The sequence below is a fragment of the Ooceraea biroi genome, chromosome 13 (genome assembly GCF_003672135.1).
Source record: "Ooceraea biroi isolate clonal line C1 chromosome 13, Obir_v5.4, whole genome shotgun sequence".
Taxonomy (NCBI): domain Eukaryota; kingdom Metazoa; phylum Arthropoda; class Insecta; order Hymenoptera; family Formicidae; genus Ooceraea; species Ooceraea biroi.
Window position 1 is genome coordinate 3,004,738 of NC_039518.1, and position 20,285 is coordinate 3,025,022.

General features: G+C 42.8%; 1 protein-coding gene across 1 annotated transcript; it reads left to right on the forward strand.

Annotated features, from left to right (window-relative positions):
* The first annotated feature begins 1,868 nt into the window (after nucleotides 1-1,868).
* LOC105285561 (metabotropic glutamate receptor 4) lies at nucleotides 1,869-19,286 on the forward strand. The gene is given in 12 exon segments (XM_026974651.1): nucleotides 1,869-1,914; nucleotides 1,917-2,093; nucleotides 7,163-7,337; nucleotides 7,429-7,535; nucleotides 8,036-8,185; nucleotides 8,306-8,439; nucleotides 13,357-13,515; nucleotides 13,665-13,831; nucleotides 14,305-14,675; nucleotides 14,985-15,136; nucleotides 17,998-18,214; nucleotides 18,850-19,286. Coding segments are annotated over 12 exon segments (2,106 nt in total). The 5' UTR covers nucleotides 1,869-1,883; the 3' UTR covers nucleotides 19,116-19,286.
* The last annotated feature ends 999 nt before the right edge of the window (nucleotides 19,287-20,285 follow it).

Genomic DNA, 20,285 nt, shown 5'->3' on the forward strand with positions numbered 1-20,285 from the left:
GAGAGAGATATATAAAAAAGCAATTACTTTGGCCGAACCAATAGGTAATCGGTAACAAATACGGTGAAGATAAAATCAATGAAATGATGGTATACCTTATCAACATTCGTATCAAACCAAAATACCTCGCATTTGATTCGCATTACATATCACGGTGGCTGGGATAAATAAAATAAGCGACACCGTGAGCGCGCCACAAGGAGATACTCCCCAGCAAAGCAGCGTGTAACCGGCATACGAAGTTGAAATTGCGTTACGTTAATTAATGATTTATATTACCGCATGTCATTCAAACGAAGAGCAAGGTTCGCGCGAGCAAGGTATCTACTAGAATACGCGCCATTAATAGAATATCGGAAATCCGATTTGGCAGCGCGCTCGCGCAGAAAATTCAAATGCGACCGTATGCAGATACGGTAGAGAATGTCGGACGGCAGAGAAACGAGAGAACGTACATTCCTATTTCCGCAGACACGGAATGAGAAATGGGCGAAGCGGGAACGGCTGTAAGGCGCGCATAGAAAAATTATGGTGTTGCCAGATAAGTCCAGCCAGTGTATGGTTCGTGTATGTCCTGTTACAAACCGTGCAGGCGCGCAGAGAGAAGTACAATTAATGACCCAACGCTCTCTGTACGCACGTTGAAAGGTAATCTTATCTCGGAGGGTTCAAATGGGATTTGGCGTCTCGTGGGCGACGTGTGCCCCTACCTCGCGCTTTACCCCAGACGAATAAATATTTCACCGGTTTAATCCATTCACGAGACCTTGAGATCCCACGGCGACTTTTAGAATCTTTCGCATTTGAGCGAGTCTGAAGCAACGTTTTTAATCAATAAAACGCGCTTTCGACCGTACCCCTTTTCTCGGAAGAAAGCTGGTCCTCAAAAATTAAGTGTTTCATTAAGACACTCGGTGAATTTTGCAAGGATACTGCCACGGGGTGGAAGTTCGTCCACTAGGTCAAGAGGTGTGGAAAACGAGAAAGGAAGACCGGAAAAGAGAGAAAAAAAGAGACAGGGAGAGAGAAGAACCAAAAGTATTTCACGAACGGCAAATTATGCAAATTATATACGGTGCCTGTTGTTTGTAATGGAAATGGAATTATGTTTTTATGTTAATGCGAGATACCAAGATTTGCATGTTGCAATTTTTCTACGTGCCATAAATATACATATAAGAAAAGTCAACATGACATTATATTGTCGAGTCGCATTGTTCAACTCAATAGTTTCGTCTAGTTTATTTTGCTGCTGACTCCCAGGAGGTTGAATTCTCACGAGATTCTCCATTACTATAGAATAGAAATACTTGATTTCGCTTCGTATCAGCTGGAACTGAAAGGATACTATTTATCGGGTGAAAGCAGAAGCAGCCACATTTGCAAAAAATATTTACTGCCAAATACCTCCTGCGCTGCGGGAGAAGATACTTAAGACGATAAACGTCCATTTTATGCAGAGTTCCCTCATCGACCGTTTCGTGTCGATCGTTCTCCACCACCGTAAGGTCGACTCACGCCGCCTTTCACGCCCGCGCCGATTTCCGGATTCCGTATAATCCTGATCCCAAGAGGAATAGTCGACCGCGTCGACGTCGACATGGAGGACGTTCCGTTGGAACTTTTTTCCAATAAGAACGCCAGTCCTTTCGGAGCAAAAGCAATTGCCGCGAGTTGGTGCCGCGAATCGAACTAGGGCTAGCAAATAAAGCCCGGCGAGAGAGAAAAGTTTCCTCGCGATAACAGAAAGGGAGAAAACGACGGGGGTGCAAAACGACGTCGCGTGCGTCCTTACGGTCAGCATTTTCACGAGAACTCATTCCCGCGGATCACGTGCCGCAGGTTGCATCATCTTCGGCTCCGACCAGGAAGTCGCCGGGGTCATGAGAGCGGTGAGACGGTGCAACGCGACCGGCGCTTTTCCTGGATCGGCAGCGATGGATGGAGCGCGAGGGGATTAGTGAGCAACGATAACGAGCCGGAAGTCGAGGGCACTCTGTCGGTCCAGCCGCAGGCGAACCCGGTTAAGGGCTTCGAAGAGTACTTCCTCAACTTGACCGTCGAGAACAATCGGAGGAACCCGTGGTTCGTCGGTAAGCGGCCAAGGAGATGCGCGCGCGCGAGGCGCAGAGAAACTTTAAGTTAAACTTTGACTTGGCACGACGACCGCAGCGTACACGCAACGCTGCGCTCGTCAGCAAGAAGTCAGATTTCACCGCTCTCGATGCAATGCCGTCGGTAAACTTTTGGCGTGTCAAGCGCAGTTACTCGCCGAACCTCGTCGAGTCATTGTATTATATTTAGCGTAACGGTTAACATCATCGACGCTACGAAATGAAAAGATTTGTAACTTTCTCGTTATATTTTTTGCCCCGTTCAAACTAAAATATCATCAGCGGAATATATTAGGGGTGTGATTTAGTTGTGAGGGTTTTTCTGCTCAAAAACGCATGTATTTAAATATGATAATGACTGAATACCTTCATCAAAATATTTTCCTTCCTTTTCTATAATTTTTTCCCATCTTTCTGGCAAGAGATGGATTCCACCACAAGAAAATGACTCTTCTTTTCAATTGATCCATTTGTCGACGAATTTTCGCACTTCTTCCAAATTATGAAAGTGTGTATCCTCTAACGCGTGTTGCATCGACCGGAACAAATAATAATCGCATGGAGCAATGTCCGGAGAATACGCGGGTGCGGTAAGACTTCCCATTCGAGCTCTAATAGTGTTTGTTTCACTGATGACGCAACGCGAGGTCGAGCGTTGTCACGAAGAAGAATCTCTTTCCGTCGTTTGCTCGCAATTGATGGTCGTTTTTGGTCCAATGCTTATTTCAACTTGTACAATTGGTGTCGATAACGATCAGCCGTGACAGTCTCGTGCGGATTTAACAGCTCATGGTACACTATCCCACCAAATACAGAGCATTACTTTTGAACCGTGAATATTGCGTCTCGGAGTGGATGTTGATAGTTCGCCTGGATCCACCCATGATTTTTCGCGTTTCGGATTATCAAAATAGATCCACTTTTCATCCCCAGTAACAATCCGAGACAAAAGACTCTTCTCTTTTTGCCCGGCGATCAACGAAATGCAAATGTTCAAATGGCACTTTCCGATAATTGATGTCGGACCCATTTCCCTTCTTTCTGAAGTTTTCCCATTTCATGTAAATGTTTGGTAACTGTCGTACGATCAACATTTAATGCTCTGGCAAGAGATGGATTCCACCACGATCAAATGACTCTTCTTTTCAGTTGATCCATTCGTCGACGAATTTTCGCACTTCTTCCAAATTATGAAAGTGTGTATCCTCTAACGCGTGTTGCATCCACCGGAACAAATAATAATCGCATGGAGCAATGTCCGGAGAATACGCGGGGTGCGGTAAGACTTGCCATTCGAGCTCTAATAGTGTTTGTTTCACTGATGACGCAACGTCAGGTCGAGCGTTGTCACGAAGAAGAATCACTTTCCGTCGTTTGCTCGCAATTGGTGGTCGTTTTTGGTCCAATGCTTATTTCAACTTGTACAATTGGTGTCGATAACGATCAGCCGTGACAGTCTCGTGCGGATTTAACAGCTCATGGTACACTATCCCACCAAATACAGAGCATTACTTTTGAACCGTGAATATTGCGTCTCGGAGTGGATGTTGATGGTTCGCCTGGATCCACCCATGATTTTCTGCGTTTCGGATTATCAAAATAGATCCACTTTTCATCCCCAGTAACAATCCGAGACAAAAGACTCTTCTTTTTTTGCCCGGCGATCAACGAAATGCAAATGTTCAAATGGCACTTTCCGATAATTGATGTCGAACCATTTCCCTTCTTTCTGAATTTTCCCCATTTCATGTAAATGTTTGTTAACTGTCGTACGATCAACATTTAATGCTCTGGCAAGAGATGGATTCCACCACGATCAAATGACTCTTCTTTTCAGTTGATCCATTCGTCGACGAATTTTCGCACTTCTTCCAAATTATCAAAGTGTGTATCCTCTAACGCGTGTTGCATCCACCGGAACAAATAATAATCGCATGGAGAATACGCGGGGTGCGGTAAGACTTGCCATTCGAGCTCTAATAGTGTTTGTTTCACTGATGACGCAACGTCAGGTCGAGCGTTGTCACGAAGAAGAATCACTTTCCGTCGTTTGCTCGCAATTGGTGGTCGTTTTTGGTCCAATGCTTGCTTCAACTTGTACAATTGGTGTCGATAACGATCAGCCGTGACAGTCTCGTGCGGATTTAACAGCTCATAGTACACTATCCCACCAAATACAGAGCATTACTTTTGAACCGTGAATATTGCGTCTCGGAGTGGATGTTGATGGTTCGCCTGGATCCACCCATGATTTTCCGCGTTTCGGATTATCAAAATAGATCCACTTTTCATCCCCAGTAACAATCCGAGACAAAAGACTCTTCTCTTTTTGCCCGGCGATCAACGAAATGCAAATGTTCAAATGGCACTTTCCGATAATTGATGTCGGACCCATTTCCCTTCTTTCTGAATTTTTCCCATTTCATGTAAATGTTTGGTAACTGTCGTACGATCAACATTTAATGCTCTGGCAAGAGATGGATTCCACCACGATCAAATGACTCTTCTTTTCAGTTGATCCATTCGTCGACGAATTTTCGCACTTCTTCCAAATTATCAAAGTGTGTATCCTCTAACGCGTGTTGCATCCACCGGAACAAATAATAATCGCATGGAGAATACGCGGGGTGCGGTAAGACTTGCCATTCGAGCTCTAATAGTGTTTGTTTCACTGATGACGCAACGTCAGGTCGAGCGTTGTCACGAAGAAGAATCACTTTCCGTCGTTTGCTCGCAATTGGTGGTCGTTTTTGGTCCAATGCTTGCTTCAACTTGTACAATTGGTGTCGATAACGATCAGCCGTGACAGTCTCGTGCGGATTTAACAGCTCATAGTACACTATCCCACCAAATACAGAGCATTACTTTTGAACCGTGAATATTGCGTCTCGGAGTGGATGTTGATGGTTCGCCTGGATCCACCCATGATTTTCTGCGTTTCGGATTATCAAAATAGATCTACTTTTCATCCCCAGTAACAATCCGAGACAAAAGACTCTTCTTTTTTTGCCCGGCGATCAACGAAATGCAAATGTTCAAATGGCACTTTCCGATAATTGATGTCGAACCATTTCCCTTCTTTCTGAATTTTCCCCATTTCATGTAAATGTTTGGTAACTGTCGTACGATCAACATTTAATGCTCTGGCAAGAGATGGATTCCACCACGATCAAATGACTCTTCTTTTCAGTTGATCCATTCGTCGACGAATTTTCGCACTTCTTCCAAATTATGAAAGTGTGTATCCTCTAAAGCGTGTTGCATCGACCGGAACAAATAATAATCGCATGGAGCAATGTCCGGAGAATACGCGGGGTGCGGTAAGACTTCCCATTCGAGCTCTAATAGTGTTTGTTTCACTGATGACGCAACGCGAGGTCGAGCGTTGTCACGAAGAAGAATCTCTTTCCGTCGTTTGCTCGCAATTGGTGGTCGTTTTTGGTCCAATGCTTACTTCAACTTGTACAATTGGTGTCGATAACGATCAGCCGTGACAGTCTCGTGCGGATTTAACAGCTCATGGTACACTATCCCACCAAATACAGAGCATTACTTTTGAACCGTGAATATTGCGTCTCGGAGTGGATGTTGATGGTTCGCCTGGATCCACCCATGATTTTCCGCGTTTCGGATTATCAAAATAGATCCACTTTTAATCCCCAGTAACAATCCGAGACAAAAGACTCTTCTCTTTTTGCCCGGCGATCAACGAAATGCAAATGTCCAAATGGCACTTTCCGATAATTGATGTCGAACCCATTTCCCTTCCTTCTGAATTTTTCCCATTTCATGTAAATGTTTGGCAACTGTTGTACGATCAACATTTAATGCTCTGGCAAGAGATGGATTCCACCACGATCAAATGACTCTTCTTTTCAGTTGATCCATTCGTCGACGAATTTTCGCACTTCTTCCAAATTATGAAAGTGTGTATCCTCTAACGCGTGTTGCATCGACCGGAACAAATAATAATCGCATGGAGCAATGCCCGGAGAAGACTTGCCATTCGAGCTCTAATAGTGTTTCTTTCACTGATGACGCAACGTGAGGTCGAGCGTTGTCACGAAGAAGAATCACTTTCCGTCGTTTGCTCGCAATTGGTGGTCGTTTTTGGTCCAATGCTTGCTTCACCTTGTACAATTGGTGTCGATAACGATCAGCCGTGACAGTCTCGTGCGGATTTAACAGCTCATAGTACACTATCCCACCAAATACAGAGCATTACTTTTGAACCGTGAATATTGCGTCTCGGAGTGGATGTTGATGGTTCGCCTGGATCCACCCATGATTTTCTGCGTTTCGGATTATCAAAATAGATCCACTTTTCATCCCCAGTAACAATCCGAGACAAAAGACTCTTCTTTTTTTGCCCGGCGATCAACGAAATGCAAATGTTCAAATGGCACTTTCCGATAATTGATGTCGAACCCATTTCCCTTCTTTCTGAATTTTTCCCATTTCATGCAAATGTTTGGCAACTGTTGTACGATCAACATTTAATGCTCTGGCAAGTTCTGAAGTGGATCGTGTTGGATTTTCGTGCAATAAAGCTTGCAAATCTGCATTTTCAAGCTTTCTTGGTGGTCCCGAGCGTTCTTTGTCCTTAATTGATGGGGCAGAATCACCATAAGTTTCCACAAGAATTCTATAACCGTCAGCCGCAGTTTTCTTTTGATTAAAAAACAAAAGCAACGCATGTCGAAAATGCTGTTTCGGAAGTTGCATTTTTACGATGATATAAACACGACTGTTATCGCATCTATTGCTATAATGCTACTAAATGTCATGGATAATGTTAACACTGTAAGAAACAACAGTTATCGGAAACAGCTATTGGAACAAACTGACACTACAGCCATCTGTTGCAAAACCCTCAAAACTAAATCACACTCCTAATATTTTTTTCACAAGAATTAATATTTTCTGGATTCTTACCGGTGAGCGAGGTTCAAAGAGAAACGCGTACAAATCGTTTCGAGTGATCGATCGTCTCGCGTGCGTTAAAACACACGAAGCGAAGCGAGCTGTCCCGCACCATTAACTTGTAGAATTCTGGGAGGACCACTTCAAGTGTCGATATCCGAACTCTTCCCGGACGCCGTACAACAAAAAATACACGAAACCCTGCACGACGAAGCAACGCCTCACGAAGCAGGACACGGCCTTCGAGGACCAACTGCAGTTCGTGTCCGACGCGGTAATGGCATTCGCTTACGCTTTCCGGTAATTGGAACTTAATCCAGGTGGATTTATCTGCGAGACGTCTCGTCTTAATGAGAACAAAAATTTACGTTGGTCTCCTTCCCTTTGTCAGGGATATGCACCAGGACCTTTGCCACGGGAAGGCGGGACTGTGCGACGCCATGAAACCGACCAAGGGAACCAAGCTGCTGCAGTATCTGCGCAAGGTGGATTTTGAGGGTGAGCTGACGAAGCGAATTTTTTGGATGGGGTTGTGGTGAGGTGTGAATGTATCGGTCTATATGCGCTGTGGCGCGGATCGATCGCAGTCGCACCGGAAACGTGTACAGCATACGCAAATTAAAAGGTACAAGCGCGCAGATCAAGAGACACAGTCAACACGATGGTGTCTATCCCTGATACTCGCGCGAAAGTCGAATTCAACCGCGGAATCATTAGAAGCTCATACGTTCAGCCACTCGTTACGTTCACTAGGAACATGCAAGAGTCGTTTGATAAGTTCTTAGAAAATATATGAGATGACGACACTAATATCAAACTGACATGATAATTGATGTATATGTTTTCTAAAGCCTTATCAAACGATCCTCGTATCTATTCCTTTCACGCGATAAGCTGCGTCTCCGTTGCGACTAGCTTCTCATACGTTTATTGATCAAGTTCTCATCGATGGTACTCATAGACTAGAACTGATAAATAATCACGCGACTATGTTTAAGGTCTGAGCGGCGACAAGTTCAAGTTCGACAAGAACGGCGACGGACCCGCTCGATACAACATCATCCACTTCAAGCAGATCAGCGCGAAAAAGTATAAGTGGGTGCGTGTCGGCAAATATCTCGAAGGCGAGCTGCGACTGAATATGTCAGGTAAGTGTTCGCTATTTTCTCGCGTTTCACGACACGTTGGATTCACAGCGGCCGGGCCTCGCTCAGGGGCTACGTTTGACAATGTCGTCGCACGGTCTTCCTGCATGTGTTTGCTTCCAGAAATTCAATTTAAGCTCGGGCATCCGCAACCACCCGAGAGCGTGTGCTCTCTGCCCTGCGAGCTCGGTCAAGCGAAGAAATACGTCGAGGGTGAGAGATGCTGCTGGCACTGCTTTAATTGCACTCAATATCAGGTACGTCAACGACGTATCGCCATGAGATAACTGCATCGTTCAAAAAGAACACGAGAACAATGCCGTTCATTGTTAATTCACGGCTCAGACTGGAGCGATACAAAATGTCCATCCTTACACCCTCAGAAAGGATTTCTGATAACAAGACGAAAAATATTCTTGACTAATTTAATCGTATTACAAGTATAAAAAATATGAAAATAAACAATTTTTTATTTAAATCAGTAATTTCTATTCTTCTCTCTCAAATTAAATAAGATTGTCTTACTGTCTTCAGACAAGAGTACATGTACACATTTATGCTTATATATTCTTGTATGTAGAATAATTTGATATTAGCGCCACTTCATAGTAGGGCTTTGTCCATGTCGACGCATCATTTTCTCGCAGTCGTTCGTCGACTCGGCGCTTCTGCGTCCTTTATTCGGATAAAACGGCCAATATTTATGTGTTGCAATCGAAAACCGGGAAAGTGTTTCTGTTATTTACAATGAATAAGTGCAATACTCTACAAGAAATATTAAAAGATATGGAAATGTAAGTAAGTATATACAATATACTTACTTGAGAAATAACATTCGAGATAAGACATTTCCATACCTTTTAATATTTCTTGTAGAGTATTGCACTTATTCATTGTAAATAACAAAAACACTTTCCCGATTTTCGATTGCAACACATAAATATTGGCCGTTTTGTGCAGATTCTACAAATTCTCTTAGAAGAATAGAATAAGATGTCTTTTAGATCTCACAATATTCTTAAATCAAGAATATTTTGAACTTGCTAGAAATTTGTATCTAAATCCTTCTGAGAAAATTAATGAGCTAGCACGAAGATTATATGAATCTAGATTTTCGAATTTTCTATTCGAGATTAAAATATGCTTCTTTTCAATAATAAATATGATTGTCGCTATAGCGATGTTATTTTATGATAGATTAAAGAGTAATAGCATTAAGTCCAGAAATCTTTTCTGTGGGTGTAGGCGCTTGTGCAACTCGCCATCGCGATAAAAGATCTCGAGAAATGCCGCGTTTACGCTGACTTGTTCGCAATGGCGCTCTCCTCGGATACGAACACGTCAAATAGAGATATGTAAAAGATACTATTTACGTAACTCTCTCATAGAGTACTTTGAATAATTCTGTCTATTATATTCCAGCGTCTGCCTATCTTCTTGCACGTCAGAAGGAACGATATTGCGATTTTATAAATAATACTCAAACGCGACCGGGAGGATCTACGTGTTCCGCAAAGAAATGAAAACTGTGACCGAAATATGGGTCTACGCAGAATGTCGCGGATCGCTTGTATTCTCCAATTATACAGTTCTTCATTTCGCCACTCTCCGCATCTCCGTAATATTCTCCAGCTTAAATGAATCAAGCTCGAGTAATAAGACTCTCAGAAATGCAATCGGATGCTATTGGGTTGGCCAAAAAGTAATTGCGTTTTTTTCTAATAGATGGACATACATATCTTGAAATGTAACTAACTTCATTCTAAACCGCAAATTCATTATGTAGGTTAACAACTCACAGTTCAAGCTTGTTTTAGAAAATGAAAGTACACGATTTCGTTAACAATTGTTTGTTTGCCGTCGATTTCAAAATGGAAAATCAAAAAGAACATTTTCCTCATATTTTGTTTTATTACTTCCGAAAAGGGAAAAACGCTGTGCAAGCTCATACAAAGTTATGTCATGTATATGGCGAAGATGCTTTAAAGCTGCGGCAGTGTCAAAATTGGTTTACTAAATTTCGATCTGCAGATTTTACTGTGAAAGATGCACCACGCTCAGGAAGGCCAATCGAAATTGATGATGGCAAAATAAAGGCACTGATCGATTCCAATCGGCGTTTAACGACCCGAGATTGCTGAGAATCTTAACGTATCGAAATCGAGTGTTGAAAACCATTTAAAACGACTTGGATACATTAGTAAGCTCGATATTTGGGTACCACATGAGCTCAAAGAAATTCATCTCACTGAGCGTGTTGACATCTGCGATTCTCTTTTGAAACGTGAGGAAAATGATCCATTTGTGAAACGTATGATAACAGGCGACGAAAAATCGATCGTCTACAACAACGTCAAACGAAAAAGATCGTGATGAACCTGCTCAAAGCACTTGAAAAGCAGATATTCGCCAAAGCAAGATTATGCCGTCAGTCTGGTGGGACTTTAAGGTATTGTGTATTTTGAGCTGCTTGCAAGGAATCAAACCATTAATTCAGACGTATACTGTCGTCAACTGGATAAATTAAACGATGCCATCAAACAGAAACTTCGAGAATTGGTGAATCGCAAAGGTGTTGCGTTTCACCATAATAACGCTAGACTACGTACAAGTTTGGTCACTCGTGAAAAATTGTTGCGGCTTGGATGGGATGTGTTACCACATCCACCATATTCGCCAGACCTGGCACCATCAGATTACCATTCGTTTCGTTCTTTGCAAAACGCCTTGAATGGTAAAACCTTGACTGCTGATGAGGATATCAAATCGTTCTTGGAATTGTGTTTTGCTGAAAAAGATAAGAACTTTTTTGAGCACGGAATCATGAAGTTGCCTGAAAAATGGATCGTCTACAACAACGTCAAACGAAAAAGATCGTGATGAACCTGCTGAAAGCACTTGAAAAGCAGATATTCACCAAAGAAAGATTATGCTGTCAGTCTGGTGGGACTTTAAGGTATTGTGTATTTTGAGCTGCTTGCAAGGAATCAAACCATTAATTCAGACGTATACTGTCGTCAACTGGATAAATTAAACGATGCCATCAAACAGAAACTTCGAGACTTGGTGAATCGCAAAGGGGTTGCGTTTCACCATAATAACGCTAGACCACGTACAAGTTTGGTCACTCGTGAAAAATTGTTGCAGCTTGGATGGGATGTGTTACCACATCCACCATATTCGCCAGACCTGGCACCATCAGATTACCATTCGTTTCGTTCTTTGCAAAACGCCTTGAATGGTAAAACCTTGACTGCTGATGAGGATATCAAATCGTTCTTGGAATTGTGTTTTGCTGAAAAAGATAAGAACTTTTTTGAGCGCGGAATCATGAAGTTGCCTGAAAAATGGATCGTCTACAACAACGTCAAACGAAAAAGATCGTGATGAACCTGCTCAAAGCACTTGAAAAGCAGATATTCACCAAAGAAAGATTATGCCGTCAGTCTGGTGGGACTTTAAGGTATTGTGTATTTTGAGCTGCTTGCAAGGAATCAAACCATTAATTCAGACGTATACTGTCGTCAACTGGATAAATTAAACGATGCCATCAAACAGAAACGTCGAGAATTGGTGAATCGCAAAGGTGTTGCGTTTCACCATAATAACGCTAGACCACGTACAAGTTTGGTCACTCGTGAAAAATTGTTGCAGCTTGGATGGGATGTGTTACCACATCCACCATATTCGCCAGACCTGGCACCATCAGATTACCATTCGTTTCGTTCTTTGCAAAACGCCTTGAATGGTAAAACCTTGACTGCTGATGAGGATATCAAATCGTTCTTGGAATTGTGTTTTGCTGAAAAAGATAAGAACTTTTTTGAGCGCGGAATCATGAAGTTGCCTGAAAAATGGATCGTCTACAACAACGTCAAACGAAAAAGATCGTGATGAACCTGCTGAAAGCACTTGAAAAGCAGATATTCACCAAAGAAAGATTATGCTGTCAGTCTGGTGGGACTTTAAAGGTATTGTGTATTTTGAGCTGCTTGCAAGGAATCAAACCATTAATTCAGACGTATACTGTCGTCAACTGGATAAATTAAACGATGCCATCAAACAGAAACTTCGAGAATTGGTGAATCGCAAAGGTGTTGCGTTTCACCATAATAACGCTAGACCACGTACAAGTTTGGTCACTCGTGAAAAATTGTTGCAGCTTGGATGGGATGTGTTACCACATCCACCATATTCGCCAGACCTGGCACCATCAGATTACCATTCGTTTCGTTCTTTGCAAAACGCCTTGAATGGTAAAACCTTGACTGCTGATGAGGATATCAAATCGTTCTTGGAATTGTGTTTTGCTGAAAAAGATAAGAACTTTTTTGAGCGCGGAATCATGAAGTTGCCTGAAAAATGGATCGTCTACAACAACGTCAAACGAAAAAGATCGTGATGAACCTGCTGAAAGCACTTGAAAAGCAGATATTCACCAAAGAAAGATTATGCCGTCAGTCTGGTGGGACTTTAAGGTATTGTGTATTTTGAGCTGCTTGCAAGGAATCAAACCATTAATTCAGACGTATACTGTCGTCAACTGGATAAATTAAACGATGCCATCAAACAGAAACTTCGAGAATTGGTGAATCGCAAAGGTGTTGCGTTTCACCATAATAACGCTAGACCACGTACAAGTTTGGTCACTCGTGAAAAATTGTTGCGGCTTGGATGGGATGTGTTACCACATCCACCATATTCGCCAGACCTGGCACCATCAGATTACCATTCGTTTCGTTCTTTGCAAAACGCCTTGAATGGTAAAACCTTGACTGCTGATGAGGATATCAAATCGTTGTTGGAATTGTTTTTTGCTGAAAAAAATAAGAACTTTTTTGAGCGCGGAATCTTGAAGTTGCCTGAAAAATGGCAAAAGATAATCAAACAAAATGGGCAATATATTGTTTAATAAAGTTTTTGTTTCCCATGAAAAATTCGCCTTTTATTTATATAAAAAAAAACGCAATTACTTTTTGGCCAACCCAATAGAATCAGGAAGCGGCAAATACATGATTGACAGAGCATAGATTTTGCACGAGTTCAAACGCTCGATTGTCGTGTCTCGCGGTGTTGGAGTAAATTATGTAGAAATGTTACACGCGAGTGAGAGAACCGAGCTAACGGATCTGAACGTGTCCGATGCTGCTACTTATACTTTTATTCCCTCGCAGATACGACATCCCAAGGATGAAACCCAATGCATTCAGTGCCGTCGTGGCACGCTACCCGACGAAACTCACTCGACGTGCCGCGACATCCCGGAAGAGTTTTTACGCCCGGAAAGCGGATGGGCGATAGGTGCGATGTCTTTGTCCGCCTCGGGGATTCTGGTAAGTGTCTCTCTTTCTCTCTCGCTCTTTCAGATGTTCCGCGTGTTTGACATCGCGAACGAGCGGAAACCGCAGAAGCGGAAGTGCTGCAAATCGCGCGATTTTCATATGATTTCTATCTAGCCCCGTTTTCTTCTATGCGTAAACAGGTGACGTTATTTGTCTGCGGCGTTTTCCTCAGACACAACGACACCCCTGTCGTGCGTGCCTCCGGACGAGAACTGTCCTACGTACTCCTCCTGGGGATTCTGCTCTGTTACCTCGTCACGTTCACCCTGGTGCTCAAACCCACGAACGTTGTCTGCAGTATTCAGAGGTAAAAAGAACTAGGAATCTTATCGCGTGCACGCGGCAAAATTCTACGAGTTCCGACGTAACAGCATTAATCTTTCTATAGACTTCGTTACGATCACTTGCGATAAATTGCTCCTCGTACAATTAACGTCAAGAGCGTTGATTCTATCGATATTTAACGTGGTTCGTAAGCCGGACAATTTTTGAAAGTTTCTTCCCCGTGTCCCATCCGCAATCTATCGCGATGCGATGAATGCGTAAAAAATTCTCCTCGAGCGATATCGCGTGGCAAGAAGCTGTAAAACTCGAAATCGGCGCAACGTGACGAGAAGAAAATGATTTCGCCCTTACGACATCTAACATCTCGGTGTATCAGCTTGCCGGAGTTCGAAATATGCATTACGTAAACGGATAGCGTCGTTTCCGCCGAGGGTGAGCCAGGAATGTTAATGCTCGCCGGGAAGAAACCGAGAGCTGACGGTTTTATTTTTGCAGATTCGCCGCGGGCTTCTGCTTCACTGTGGTATACGCGGCTCTGCTGACGAAGACCAACCGCATCTCGAGGATCTTTCGCGCCGGCAGCGCGAAGAGGCCATCCTTCATATCGCCGCGGTCGCAGCTCATCATCTGCTGCGGATTGATATTCGTCCAGATTCTAATTAACGCGATCTGGATGATCATCGATCCCGCACGAGCGATGCATCACTACCCCATGATGGAGGACAACCTGCTCGTCTGCAACAACTACATCGATGCTAGCTACATGATCGCGTTCGCGTTTCCCACGGTACTGATCGTCGTATGCACCGTCTACGCCATCCTCACGAGAAAGATTCCGGAAGCCTTCAACGAGAGTAAACACATCGGTAAGTCTCGACGTTCCGTCGCCGTCACATCCGTTTCGCGTCTCGCATGAGTTTCACTACTATTCGCGTGATATTTCACAATATTTTGATATTTCTTTGGTAACTGAAGAGAGAACTTTGATAGACAGGCGAGATCGATGAGAGAAGCAATATCGTAGTTTTATATTTATACGTATGAGAATGTTTTTGTGACAACTATGTAGCATATCGTTGCTACAAAAATAGATAGTAATGGAAATATCAAGCGAAGCTGGTAAAACTAGTCAAAAGCGACAAAATGCTATTATTAAAAAAACCTTTTTAATACAGGTTTGACAATGTACACGACGTGTGTCATATGGTGCGCCTTCGTACCTCTGTACTACGGCACCGGCAGCAACATTGCGCTGAGGATTACCTCGATGTCGGTAACCATCAGTCTTTCCGCGTCTGTGACGCTGATCTGCCTCTTCAGTCCGAAGGTTGATCATTTAAATTTAAGAATTCGTAAATTAAATATAAAGGCATCCACGTGGAAAGCGCTCATGTTTAAAGTGTAATTGAGAGTTCCTCACGAATCTTCATTCGGAAATGCAGTGTTCGATAATTACAAAATGATGTAAAGTCGATTTCAATTTAAATTGATATTGGGTCATTAAGTATGAAACTTTGCAAATGTAAAAGCGCCATCTTTAACATTTGTTATCTCAAATTTGGCGCCAGACGTCAGTATCAGGTTAGGTTAGTGTGATAGATGTATGTTCGCTCTTCAAATGTCATATTTGTTTCTTCAAATATCTTCATTAGTTTTATTGGTCGATTCTTTTTTATAGAACTATGGAAAAGTCCAAAATTCGTGTGATTTATGAATATGAGTTCCGCCGTGGAACCACAGTGTCGGAGACAGCTCGTAATATCAACGCTGTATTTGGTGAAGGTTCAACTACTAAAGCAACGGTGGGCAATTGGTTCAAAAACTTCAGAGATGGAGATTTCAGCCTCGCTAATGAGCCACGTGGAAGACCAAAGACGAAGGTGGATAATGATCACTTGAGAGCCGTAGTAGAGTTCGATCCATCTCAAAGTACACGTGAATTGGCATCGATATTCAATGTTTCCATACCCACCATATTGGTTCCTTTAGCTGCAATTGGTAAGATAAAGAAGTTGGACAAATGGGTCCCGCACGAATCGACCGATGCGCAGCAGGCGCAATGTCTAGAGGCTTCCCTTTCTTTGCTTTCCCGTCACAAAATGAATCTTTTTTTAATCGAATTGTGACCTGCGATGAAAAGTGGATACTCTACGACAATCGTAAACGCTCACATCAGTGGTTGAACGCTGATGAACCACCGAGACATCACGCGAAACCCAACATTACACAGAAGAAGCTTATGGTGACTGTTTGGTGGTCCAGGTCAGGTGTTATCTACTACAACTTTATGAAACCTGGTACATCGATAACGGCTGAAGTATATTGCAAGCAACTGGATGAAATGATGCAACAACTTGCTATTAAACAACCGAAATTGGTCAATCGGTCAATGCCAATCCTGTTGCATGATAATGCTCGACCGCACACTGCACGACTGACCGTGGCAAAGCTACGGGAGTTGGAATTGGAAACTCTCCGTCATCCACCACATTCACCAGATCTATCACCTACCGACTATCACTTCTTCCGGAATTTGGACAACTTCTTGGTGGGAAAATTGTTCAATTCTCAACAGGCAGTCGAATCAGCCTTCCGCGACTTCATCGATTCCCGTACTCCTGGCTTCTATAGTAGAGGCATAGACCAACTACCACTAAAATGGCAGAAGTGTGTAGATAACATGGGCGCATACTTCGATTGAAAATAAATCATGTCCATGTGCCAAAAAATGCAAAAGTTTATGTTCTATTTGTAAAGTTTCATACTTAATGACCCAATATGAATATGAGTTCCGCCGTGGAACCACAGGGTCGGAGACAGCTCGTAATATCAACGCTGTATTGGTGAAGGTTCAACTACTAAAGCAACGGTGGGCAATTGGTTCAAAAACTTCAGAGATGGAGATTTCAGCCTCGCTAATGAGCCACGTGGAAGACCAAAGACGAAGGTGGATAATGATCACTTGAGAGCCGTAGTAGAGTCCGATCCATCTCAAAGTACACGTGAATTGGCATCGATATTCAATGTTTCCATACCCACCATATTGGTTCCTTTAGCTGCAATTGGTAAGATAAAGAAGTTGGACAAATGGGTCCCGCACGAATTGACCGATGCGCAGCAGGCGCAACGTCTAGAGGCTTCCCTTTCTTTGCTTTCCCGTCACAAAAATGAATCTTTTTTGAATCGAATTGTGACCTGCGATGAAAAGTGGATACTCTACGACAATCGTAAACGCTCACATCAGTGGTTGAACGCTGATGAACCACCGAGACATCACGCGAAACCCAACATTACACAGAAGAAGCTTATGGTGACTGTTTGGTGGTCCAGGTCAGGTGTTATCTACCACAACTTTATGAAACCTGGTACATCGATAACGGCTGAAGTATATTGCAAGCAACTGGACGAAATGATGCAACAACTTGCTATTAAACAACCGAAATTGGTCAATCGGTCAATGCCAATCCTGTTGCATGATAATGCTCGACCGCACACTGCACGACTGACCGTGGCAAAGCTACGGGAGTTGGAATTGGAAACTCTCCGTCATCCACCATATTCACCAGATCTATCACCTACCGACTATCACTTCTTCCGGAATTTGGACAACTTCTTGGTGGGAAAATTCTTCAATTCTCAACAGGCAGTCGAATCAGCCTTCCGCGACTTCATCGATTCCCGTACTCCTGGCTTCTATAGTAGAGGCATAGACCAACTACCACTAAAATGGCAGAAGTGTGTAGATAACATGGGCGCATACTTCGATTGAAAATAAATCATGTCCATGTGCCAAAAAAATGCAAAAGTTTATGTTGTATTTGTAAAGTTTCATACTTAATGACCCAATATAAGTGATTCATTTAGAATGTTGGGTTAGCGTTAATATTATCAGGAATACGTTTAATCCTTCCATTAAGTGATAAGAAAGCAAAATCCTTAAAAAGTCAGAATTTAATTCAGAACTCTCCTCTGAAGCGAAAAAATAACAGAAGATTGAAAAGATAAAATCTAAAACGTTGCATCTAAAATGCTCGCTCGAGGAAGCCTCGTTATCGAATCATTGGGCAAAGCGATTTCCGAATCCAATTTCATCAAAATCGAATTTATTGAAACAGGATTGTACTTTATTTTATTTTAATTTATTCAACTCATAGTAGCTCTCCCCATCCCCATTTATTCCGTGTGCAGCTGTACATCATCTTAATTCGACCCGAGAGAAACGTGCGCCCCACCGTGAGAGCAGGAAGGCCCAACCAGACGAGAAGCTCGGCGATAACTGCCACGAACGCATCTATGATGGGACCGGTAACAGCGACGACAGTTCTGACAGCCGCAACTTGCGATCAGAATAAAGCCCTCAATAAACATATCGCGTCCACCATAGACTGCTCTACTCAGAGCGAATGTAAGTAGAATCTCGGACTCCCTGTCCAATTTTCATGAAGGGGTCTGCCCACGAGAAGAGGATAGACTTCTTCATGAATTTCTTCTTCGTAGATCCAATTTCGTTCGAAATCGAAACTAAAACTACGTGACGCGTCTTCTATCGCGAAACCTCAAGCGGAAACGTTCAACCGTAGATATTTGTCCATGAAAGTGGAACGCATCACGCATCAAAAAAAGAAAAATTTCAGTTAACATTGTACGTAGAAATTGCGATGGAGAACAAATTTCTCGATGCATATATCTAATTAAATTTGTTTGTGGCGAGCATAATATTTTATTACTAATTAAAGGTTTTTCCATTCTATTTAATCGAATATAATATATAATGAATTCTACTCGCCCATATAATTTTGATTAATTATTTAAATTTTACCCCCCTACTTTCGTTACTAATTAATCACTGTGTAGACTCACGCAATATCGCGCATACATCACCAGAATATAAATTATAAATTCTGCAATTATGGAAATTGACGTCAACCAGATCCAAAACTTGATTATCATTTTAACACGTTTTTTGCTTCTACGCTCTACGTTCTTGATTCTGCAAAAAGCGCGGAGGGTTAATTCACGTTTCCTGAATTCTGTCCGCAGGCTACGAATTGGAGCTGAAGGATCAGAAGAACGGGAAACCGCCGGCAACGTGCACCTCGCGATCGACGCAAACGACTAACAAGGACGAGGAGCACCACGTGGTGACGAGCAACAAGGAATCGCCGGACGTGATCGCATCCGCGAGCAACAAGGAATCGAAAAGCAACACGACGACGACGACGACGACGACGGCGCCGACGAAACGGCTCAACAGTAACGCGAGGATAGGCAACGGGCCGCTTTCCCAGAGCGACGTTTCCTTATAGCGGAAGACGGAACTGCCCAGAACGGAATCCCCCGTGTTAGCCGTTAGTCTAAAACCGATTTCAAAGAAACCCGTCATCGTCTGATCCACCCTATTGTATTGGGTTGTTCGGAAAGTAATTTCGTTTTTCACAAAGAGATGTCGTTAGTCGCGTTCCTCGATACTTAACCTTACTCTAAGAGGCAAATTCGTTTTATATTTTGACAACTGACATTTCAGACGTTATTTAGTATCTTACTGTGTTGCGATCTGTCAAGTAATTTTTTTTGGCATCACATCAAACATGGAAAATCAAAGTGAGCATTTTCGTAATATTTTGCTTTTTTACTACCGAAAGGGTAAAAATGCAGTGCAAGCGAGAACAAAATTGTGTGCCGTGTACGGAGAAGATGTATTGAGTGAACGTCAGTGTCAGAATTGGTTTTCGAAATTTCGATTTGAAAGATGCACCACGTTCAGGTCGGCCAATTAAAGCTGATGACGAGAAAATAAAGGCTCTGGTGGATGCAAACCGTCGCACAACAACACGCGAAATTGCTGAAAAGTTAAATTTATCGAATTCGACCGTTTACGATTATTTGAAACGCCTTGGATTCGTTTCAAAGCTCGATATTTGGGTTCCACACAATTTAAAGGAAATTGACTTGATTCGACGCATTACCATCTGCGATTCATTGTTGAAACGTGGAGAAAATGAACCATTTTTGAAGCGAATCATAACTGGAGATGAAAAATGGATTGTTTACAACAATGTTAAGCGAAAACGATCATGGTCCAGGCAAGATGAACCCGCTCAATCGACATCCAAGGCAGATATTCATCAAAAGAAGATCATGCTTTCTGTATGGTGGGATTGGAAGGGAATCGTATTTTTCGAGCTACTACCAAGCAACCAGACGATTGATTCGAAAGTGTATTGTCGTCAGCTGGATGAATTGGATGCTGCCATCAAGCAGAAGCGACCGGAATTGGCGAATAGGAAAGGTGTCGTATTCCATCACGACAATGCCAGACCACACACAAGTTTGGTCACTCGCCAGAAGCTTTTACAGCTTGGATGGGATGTGCTACCACACCCGCCATACTCTCCTGATCTGGCACCATCCGATTACCATTTGTTCCGGTCTCTACAAAATTCTTTGAACAATGTAAACTTCGATTCAAACGAAGG